At 33.9% G+C, this 9,466-nt stretch overlaps 2 protein-coding genes across 2 annotated transcripts; both read left to right on the top strand.

Annotated features, from left to right (window-relative positions):
- The first annotated feature begins 1,645 nt into the window (after positions 1-1,645).
- On the top strand, positions 1,646-3,688 carry LOC18110343 (NEP1-interacting protein-like 1). The gene is made up of 5 exons (XM_024595477.2): positions 1,646-1,909; positions 2,505-2,656; positions 2,927-3,010; positions 3,105-3,275; positions 3,373-3,688. The coding sequence occupies exons 1-5, from the start codon at positions 1,741-1,743 to the stop codon at positions 3,511-3,513; spliced, it is 717 nt and encodes a 238-aa protein (XP_024451245.2). The 5' UTR covers positions 1,646-1,740; the 3' UTR covers positions 3,514-3,688.
- Positions 3,689-5,552: 1,864 nt separating this feature from the next.
- LOC18110344 (reactive Intermediate Deaminase A, chloroplastic) lies at positions 5,553-8,538 on the top strand. Its single transcript, XM_006388594.3, has 6 exons — positions 5,553-5,794; positions 6,274-6,389; positions 6,649-6,693; positions 7,145-7,218; positions 7,316-7,365; positions 8,087-8,538. The coding sequence occupies exons 1-6, from the start codon at positions 5,605-5,607 to the stop codon at positions 8,215-8,217; spliced, it is 606 nt and encodes a 201-aa protein (XP_006388656.2). The 5' UTR covers positions 5,553-5,604; the 3' UTR covers positions 8,218-8,538.
- The last annotated feature ends 928 nt before the right edge of the window (positions 8,539-9,466 follow it).

Here is a 9,466-nt window from a genome sequence, read left to right as displayed (position 1 = left end):
CAAATTGGCCTTTAGTATCAAGTAAGGGAAGTAGCTCTCTCAGCAAATGAAGCACTTCTATCTTATGCTACTGTGCATTATCCATGATCAGTATATTTAATTAGTTCCAACAGATTTGGCATGCAATTGAATGAGCAAGCCCTGGCCAATGAGATATCAAGTCGATCCTCTTAGTTGTGTAAAAGAAGAAGAACAAGGCTTAAGAGCACTTCAGCCAGCAGCATTAATTTTATATTAATGCTATCTTCAGGATGGTTCCAGCACCACGAGACAGGTTAAATCCAAGGAAGGATCTTAGCCTTCGACAAAGTTCCAATGCATTATTATTCTATTTCTATAGTTGATTGACATCTTTCCCGTAAAGAGGGCATTGAGAATTATCTAGTTGCATGTATTCCAGAATACCCTATTTTATTTAGATATCATTCAACAATATATATTCATTAAATGATAGGCATTTTTTTCCACATAGAATCCATGCAGATTTTTCTTGTTGCCTGCATTGCATCAATCAACCAATCAAATTACTGTGTTTGAAACATTTATCCATCATCTTCAACAAAGAATCAACAGTGCTTTCTTCAAGTAATTCAATGCCTTTTTTTAAAAAAAATAAGGTTTTGAGTTCGAGCTTGTATATGAAATACACTATTTTTGGAAGAGTTTTATTTTTTAATAGATCGACTGAGTTCAACTGAATTAGTTGGGTCTAATGAATTTTCAGATACTGGATTGATTTAAACAGAAAACTATCATCTCCAACAGGGATCTTTACTTAGTTTATTCAATTCGATCAGTAACACTAATGATCTATCCAGCTCAACCGATCCAGTGAATTTTGATCAGATACCAAAAAAATATCATCTCCAGCAGGGATCTTTACTTAGTTATTCAAGTCTAGTTTATTCAATTCGATCAGTAACACTAATGATTCTGTTGTGTCGCTCAGTCCGTGTTCCTTGCTGATGTAATCTTAGGCTGGCACGATCTCACTCTCATTTTTCTCTTGCGTTCCCTCTCCTTGCTCTCTCTTCCTCCAAGTGTGCGGAAGTGGGGATAGCTCATAATTTCTGGGACAACTCAAGAAATGTTATTATATGATATCAGCCAATGGCACCCCAGGCCATACTCCTTCGCCATTGGACTAGGATATAAGATAATTGACAAGTGAAAATAAAAGCTCACAAGTTGTCATTCTAAATAAAATATATCATTTTTAATGAATAAATATAAAATTTGGAACTGTGGTTGAGAGGGATTTTTAAATTAGTTTTTTCTTCAATTTTTTTTATTTTTAAAATCAGTATATCAAAATTATAGTAAATATTAAAAAAATATTTATTTAATTGTTTTTCAAGAAAAAAATATATTTAAAAAGCAATTGAAATCAGAATAAGATTTTTAAACATCCTAATTAATGCTATCCCTAGGGTAGCTTTTTCAACTGCAGGAAGAGAAAGTTGACAGGTGAACTTCCTGAAAATGGGAAGGGGGGGCTAAATTACTGTCATTTTCTGTGCATTATTTTCATCAATTTGCATGCATGAGAAGCTGTCATGCATAACACCTTTCCCAATCCATGCATGTGTATATGTGCATCATAAATGCTCTATTGTGTACCCTCCTATAAATGCTTGTGTGTAGCTTCACACATTTGACAGCTGCACACTACTTACCTTTGCTTTCCTTCTCATCAGCTAAATTAAGGCTTTCACACACTAGCAAAATTCCGTTCTTCCAATGATGAAAAGGTGGTTTTCTGGCGTAACAAAAGCTTCTTTCAGGTGTAAAGAGGCCGTTTCTTCGTGGGTTTTTGCAGCAAAGCTAGAGGGTTTTGGAACTGGACTTTTCATTAGATCAGTTCTGAAGAATTCCGTCCTTGCTGCATCTACTTGTATTTTTGCACTAGGTATGCCTCTTCTCCTTGTACTATCTTCATTTTCTGGTCTGGTTAATGGAAAACTAGTTCACATCCAGGGAAACTTTTTTAACTTCTTTTTTCTTCCTTCAAGACACTGCATTTCAGCCCTTCTGGGAATCCTTCTGGCAGCATTTTAGCTGAACCTGTTAGAGATAGCTTCATGCCTTCATGTATATTAGTGTTAAGATAAGAGTTTTGTTTTCACCTTTAAAGATGTATGACTGTGTTCCATGCATGCTAGGGCCACAAAATCACTAGTCCATCCCATGCAGGGATGGGCATTAATAAATGCACTTCTAGCTAGTTGCTGACTCCACACTTCTCTCCAATGTACATGATCAGCTAGCTAGGCTTCCACTTGCTACATAAAGAAACTTCAACTGACATTTGATAGTGACAGAAAGAATACAATTATATACACATAATCCACACTTTAAGTAAGGCCTGTACGTATAATCATATATATATTTGCTTAATCTGTCAAATAAATTATTTATTCTATGAAAATATCAGTATTCATTTGGATGCTAGCTCTTCCTTAACCTCTTTGCATGATTCTCAAATTTTGGCCTTGGTTTTGCAGGAGGGGCTCTAGTGGGATCAATCATAGGAGCCATGAAAGGTCAGACAACAGAAACTGGGTTTCTTCGTGGCTCTGGAGTAGGTGCTGTTGCAGGTGCCATCACTGCTGTTCAATTGCTAGAATCAATTACTAATGGTGAACCATTGTCCAAGGTAATACAATCCATATCCACTGTATAAATACAGCAGCATTTCAATGATTTTCACAGGAAAAAACACAAAGGATAAAAATAATATACATCTGCTTTTAATATTGATATGGTATTTTTCACTGAATTAATGCATGTTAATAAGAACTGCAAAATTTAATAGGGAGGCCCGTTTCAATAAACTGTACACAGCATCATGATTGTCTCTTTCAATTTAAGAGGGAGGGCCATGCGCTTTAGAATCCAAAGTAAAGGGGACTTTACTTTTTTACAGGTTGCTCTCTTGCACAGCTTGTTGAATGGGAAGGTATTCATGGAATGGGTAGGTCCTGCGGTGCTAAAAGCCTATCAATGGCAGGTAAGTAGACCTGTTCAATTTGCATACCAATAGTTCTTAGAATAGATTATTGAACGTACTATGTGGGACTTAATCAGGCTTGTAAATCTCCCAGGTTAATGCATTGGAAACAACTTACAGAGAAATATCAGACATTTATGACACAAGTGAAGTTAGAGGCTTGTCCGAGGATTGTATCAAAAAACTTCCTGAATGTACATTCAAATCTGACAATAACATTGTTGAACAATGCTGCCTCGCCTCTAGTTGTGCTATTTGCTTGCAGGTACTGAACTAATTGTCTTTGAGTGATTATTTTAGCTCTGTGAGGAAATCATTGTAATCTTGCTTTTAACAGATTTTTAACAATTTTTTTTTGTCAGGATTTCAAGGATGGAGATTCAATGAGAAAACTTCCCCACTGTGGACACTACTTTCATCTGTCCTGCCTAGATAAATGGCTGGCTACAAACGGGTCTTGCCCAAATTGTAGAAATTCTGTATGTGATGACAATGATGTATAGTACTAGATCACTTGTTTCCACTCACAAATTAATCAAAAAAGGAAAAAAGAAAAGAAAAGAAAATCTTGCCCAAGTTGGTTTTGGCCTTTCTGGGTTGCAAGATGTTGCTTGAACAATATGGAATGTGTTAGCATGATGTCCATTAATGGAAGTACAAGGCTCGACTGAAGGAAAATGAATACTCCTGTTCTGTTCTGTGCGGTATGTTGTGCCATAGTTGCAATACTCAATTTAAGAACCGACTCGTGTAAGGATCATAGATAACTAGATTAATTATTTTTACAGAAGACGATAACTTTTTGTTTTTCTATAAAACATTGACCTAGTGAAGTTTAAATTGGGATGGATCAAATTAACCGAGTCATTAAAAATTCAATTAAGTATCAAATTTAAGGATATCAATATCTTATAAAATTAAACTAAAAATATTATCCGAATATTCAAGCTTAAGTTTTTTTTTAACATACATGATGATAGAGTTTGATAACTATGTTTTGGGATTTGTCCCATATTCAATAAAAGAAGTGCAACTAAACTTTCAAAGGTGAGCATATTTGGTGGTGATCATATTATTTTCTTTATTGATAATCATGTTATTTTTACAACTATTAAAAAACTCTATAGAAAGTGAAAAAAAAACATTTGGAGAATGAAAAAAAATTAAAGAAATAGAAAAAAAAATTAAATAAAATAAGCTTGAGTAAATCTTTTAAACTTGTAATATATTAAATTCTAAACCTGGACTCAACTAAAAAAACTTAACACCTCATAAATTTAACATGATAAAATCAATTAATTTAATTAAAAAACAAAATTCTTTTTTAAAAAGATAAAACTAAGAAAAATCAAGAAAAGACTAAAGATAATTTGTATTATTTTCAAAATAACTAAAAACTCTCATAGAAAACAGAAGAAAAAACAAAAAAAAAATGCTAATAGATCACACTATAAAAAAAAGAGCTTGAAAAAAACATGAAGCAAACCTGAGTCAATTTTTATAAACTCAAATTAATATTTTAAACTTGCAATTCATTAAATTTTAGATTTAAATTCAATTAAAAAGTTAAATACCTGATTAATTAAATATTAAATAATAAAATTAAAAAAAAAACTTGTAGAAAAAAAAAATAAAAAGAAAGTGCTACCATGTTCTTGAACTAACTTGCCAATAAAGAAAATAGTATGATCACCAGCAAATCTGCTCACCTACCGTAAGTTAAGTTGCACTTTGTTTACTAAAGAAGGGACCAACTCCAAAACATGCTTGCAAAAGGCCTAGGAAGAGTAGCGAGCTTGCTTCCACACCAATTCAATGCATTTGATTCCGGTAACTTTCCTATTTGTAATAATTATTTTTTATTTAAAAATATATAAAAATAATATTTTTTATTTTTAAAAAATTATTTGTGATATCAACACATTAAAATAATAAAAAAAATAAAAACAAATATTAATTTAAAATAAAAAAATATAAATAAAGTTTTTAAAAAATATTTTTAAAATATAAAAACAAAAATTTACTGTTCCGCTTCGGTGAAAAATAGTAAAATTAATAAATGATGGCCTTTGAAAATATTGTTTATATTAATATCACCTTATGGGCTTCCAAACTCAGTTGAGCCCAAAACAACGGGACCAGAGAATTTAAACACCTAGTTTCTACTGTCAGCAACCAAAATTGAAAACAAGGAATTAATGGTGTTATTTGGTCACCAGACTTTATTCTTATGCCATAGCTGTCCTTTACTATTTATTTTCTTAATTTCATCCTTCTATCCTTGTTTGTTAGCATCTGTCTTGTTTCCTTTAAAAACAAACCTCACAACAAAAAACAAGTAATATTGAAAAATTTAGAAATAAATCATTTAATTTAGCCAAATTTACTTTAAAAATGATGGATTTGATCATCCTTAACCCTTAATGGTTATGGAGATGAGGGGTGGAGGATAATATTGGGATAAAAACAAGTACGAGGACTAAACGTGACAAGATTAAGAGTAGGATTAGATGCACCATTAACTTTTTTTAAAAAAAACTCCAACTAAAGCACTACCTGCAACCTCATTAAGAAAACTGCAAACAAGAGAGAAAATGTCGTGGTGTGCTCTAAAACCCTTAAATGTCTCGTTGATGAACGCCGGCGCAGTGCGCAACCGAACCCCTTTTTCCATCGGCGGCATTGGCTGCGCCTCCGTCATCAACACCGGTCTCTGGCGGCAGTGTTGTTCCACTCGATTAGCCACTCCTCCTTTCGCTTCCTTGACCACTTACACTTTACCTCGTAACTCTCTCTCCCTCTCTCTCTCTCTCTCTCTCTCTCTCTAGTTTTGTCTTCTTATTTCGAATTCTACATGTGGACTTGATTAGCTAAATGCGCGTAACTAAGTAAGTTGGATATAAAGTTTGAGACTTTATGAGAAATGATATCTGGGTTTTGGTTAATGGGTGATAGTATGAACAGAGTAAAAAATCTTGGATTTTTCATGGGAATTGATTTGTGGGTTTTTGTTAATATGTGTGTGAATGATCAACTTGTAGAAAAGTATGGCAATTTTGTAATGTTGGGTTTGATGGTATTGGTTTGATAGATGTGGAGAGTTGAAAAGTTTGTTTAATGTGTGATTGTTTTGCTAGGAAAGAGGGTGATTTGTATGAGGTTCGATTTTTTGGTTATTTTGCTAGAAAGGAGGTTGATTTATTTTGGGATTCGATTTTGTGGCTTCGATGGCTGACGGTGGCAAATGTATGCTTTGATTGTAGCTAAAAAAGAGGCTGTTAAAACTGACAAGGCACCAGCTGCATTGGGACCATATTCTCAAGCAATTAAATCCAATAACCTAGTATTTGTTTCAGGTGTTTTAGGTCTCATTCCAGAGGTATGATTCAATGCTCCATTTCCATTTTGAATGACTGTTTGATGTCTTTCCATATTTTCCTGTTTTTTTGGTTTTTGTGATTTGTACTTTTGGAGGATGGATGTTGGAGTATAAAATATGCTTTTGTTGGGGTCCTTAATTATTCTACTGTTGCGTGCTTGTTGAGATCAAACCACGCTACTGCATATGTTAAGTTGTTTTTTTTCTTAGAATCACTTTCTTGTATACTTGCAATATGATTTTTGATACTCTTATGCAGACTGGGAAGTTTGTCTCGGAGAATGTTGAGGATCAGACAGAACAGGTATAAGCAGCCCTTGAGTTAGAATTTCTTGTTGTACACTTCTTTTTCGTTTTATTTTTTCTGTTGAGTTGGTGTTCAGCTCAAGAGGCTAGCTCCAGTGGTTTTAGCAATTTTATTTCTTAGTTTTGTGTACTCTGCCTTTTATGATCAGCCTATTTGTATCTGAAGATATGCTGAAATTGTAGCGTGCAGTCTTTTCCACTGATATAATGTTTCCTCTTAGATATCAGTGTGAGCTTTGCGTAAATGTTATTGATTGTGCAATTTCTCTCCTCTATTATCTCCCTCTTCAAGAATGTTTTTCTGGGTTCGATGTAGTTGTATTTATGCCAAATTTCTTCTGCCTTATTTTGTTGATTGGTCTTAGTTTGACTGCAATAATGCGTAGCTTCTCAGTTTCAAGCTGATAAGCAGATTAATAACTGACAGATTGACTTTATGAACTTTACAGTTACTTAAGAATATGGGGGAGATACTGAAAGCTAGTGGTAGCGACTATTCCTTAGTAGTAAAGACAACAATAATGTAGGGTTCTCTTTTTGCCTTGCAATATTTATTTTTTTATTGAAAATTGGAAAGAGAATTGACTCTGTCCTTGTTTGTACTTTGTTGTTTTCTGTAGGTTGGCTGACTTGAAAGACTTCAAGAAAGTGAATGATATCTATGCAAAATGTATGTTATGATCGAATTGTTTTGTGCAGATTATTTGTGCTGGCATGTTATGGAGCATATAGGCTTTCCCCTAGTTTGTTTTGCAAATTACCATGTCTATAATACATTGGACCTGCCAATAACAAGAAAATGAAACATTGTATATCACTCTGCAAATGTAGAATATGCTTTAGTGAAAAACTTCATGGCAGGTGCTTTCCAAATCCACCCACGCTGACTTTTAAGTTTTCTACATTGGATGATAATGCATGCTATTTTTGAACTCTAGGCAGTACAGACCAAAAATCTGGATCTGTATAATCAGTATATGTAGGTAAGACTTCTATATGGGTTAAGAATTGTCCCTTACAGTTGTAGCAGGATTGATAAGCATTCAATACATGTATTGATGATCAGCTTGCCATTAACTTAGGATGTTGACTGAAACTGGAACATGTGAATCCCTTTTTGGCTAACCTTGATCATTATGCATATATTCTTCATTTTTCTGGTAGAGTTTTGGCAAGTCCAAGCTATTCTGTAGCATCAAATTCTTTGCTGATAAGTGCTTACTGGATAACATTTAAGCTTCTAAAGGATCAGTTTTTGACATAAGAACATGTATCTGGAAATTTCTTTATAAAGTATTTTTGTCCCTTTATGAGAAAATGATAATTTGTTATCTGGCATCTGACATCATTGCAGTTTGCAACCCAAGTTAATAATATGGTTTGTGTTACAGACTTCCCTGCACCATTTCCTGCTCGCTCAACATATCAGGTAGCAGCATTGCCATTGGATGCCAAGATTGAAGTCGAGTGCATTGCTGAACTTCCCCAAAAGGTGGAGCCTCAGCCAGTTTCGCTCGCGTGACCTAAGTTAACAATGTGAAGGAATTCATCTGGCACTTTTCAGAAGTTGTTCAAGTTAATAAAAGTGGGAGGGGCCCGCATACATGACAATGGGGTTCTACTTTGTCTTACTTCCCCTTGGTTGTCTTTCCCATCATTAGTAAACAGCTGGCATGCTTGAGAACATGGGGCAAGAAGCCCCCGGGTAATCATGGAACCAAAAAAATGAACAAACATTGAGGAATTTACAGCGTTCTGTAAGTGCCATTATTGGATGAATGTGTAACTTTGTGAAGTTTAAGCCAGAACTTTAAAGCCTTGCATGTTGCAGTCTTTTTGTTAACCTCGCGTCTGACGCAGCACTTCTCATCGTGCATAAGAAAGCTCGAGTTTAATACTAATTTAGAGTGCCATCGTGCGTGCATTACTCGCATGTGATAGTTGCATAAGGTATAGCTAATAACTTCAGGTTATAGAAGCTGTTTAAAGTTTCTAACAGTAATCTAAAATCGCAGGCAGAAAACAGTATCCATGATCGATCATAACATGGTTGATAATGATACTCAAGAAAGTCAAAGGACCCACTACCACAGCAACTCAATTACAATTACATTATAATTATAATTATCTGAACAAGAACGATTGACTGATTTAATTTATAAATAATTAAAAAATTAAAATAATATAAGAAAATTCTAATTTGAACAAGAACGGTTGAATCGATTCTTAATTAGTAGATTGGTTTTTTTGGTTTTCAAAACTAAAATATAATTTGCTTTAAACCCTTCTCAAAATTTTTATTTTTTAAATGATGTTTTTTATTGAAATTATAAATTAAAGCAATAATGTAATTTAATTTTAGCAAAATGATTTTGATGGGGTTCATTAAAGTTTGCTTTCTAAGTTAACTCCCACAAAAAAAGATAAGGAAGAGGTAATGGAAAGCTATGGGTGCAGCAAAATATGGCAACGGTTTCATTTGTTCGGAAACAAATCCATACGTGAACGTGTTCCTGTAAATCGCATGATTTCAAAGAAAATGAAATATGGAGATTTTGGATATTTGTCTGTCTCGAACTCAAGCACACCTCGAATTCTTTCTCAATCTCACGCATCCCAAATCATATTTTCTTACATGATATTTGATCCAAAACACCATCTTCAAGGATTGCATGGCAGATAAAGGCCATCGCTTCTACTCGGTTATCTTAGGAAGAGGTAATCTTTCGATTCAAGTTCATCTTGTCGATATATAGATGGATACCAAGAAT

The sequence above is a fragment of the Populus trichocarpa genome, chromosome 1, assembly GCF_000002775.5.
Source record: "Populus trichocarpa isolate Nisqually-1 chromosome 1, P.trichocarpa_v4.1, whole genome shotgun sequence".
Taxonomy (NCBI): domain Eukaryota; kingdom Viridiplantae; phylum Streptophyta; class Magnoliopsida; order Malpighiales; family Salicaceae; genus Populus; species Populus trichocarpa.
This window is presented reverse-complemented; position numbering and strand designations above follow the sequence as displayed.

Bases quoted from the DNA above. Each gene is read 5' to 3' on its own strand.
- LOC18110343 (XM_024595477.2), top strand. From the start codon at position 1,741: ATGATGAAAAGGTGGTTTTCTGGCGTAACAAAAGCTTCTTTCAGGTGT. The intron at 3,011-3,104 runs GTAAGTAGACCT...TAAATCTCCCAG, and splicing joins TAAAAGCCTATCAATGGCAG to GTTAATGCATTGGAAACAAC. The intron at 3,276-3,372 runs GTACTGAACTAA...TTTTTTTGTCAG, and splicing joins GTTGTGCTATTTGCTTGCAG to GATTTCAAGGATGGAGATTC.
- LOC18110344 (XM_006388594.3), top strand. From the start codon at position 5,605: ATGTCGTGGTGTGCTCTAAAACCCTTAAATGTCTCGTTGATGAACGCC. The intron at 5,795-6,273 runs GTAACTCTCTCT...CTTTGATTGTAG, and splicing joins GACCACTTACACTTTACCTC to CTAAAAAAGAGGCTGTTAAA. The intron at 6,390-6,648 runs GTATGATTCAAT...ACTCTTATGCAG, and splicing joins TTTTAGGTCTCATTCCAGAG to ACTGGGAAGTTTGTCTCGGA.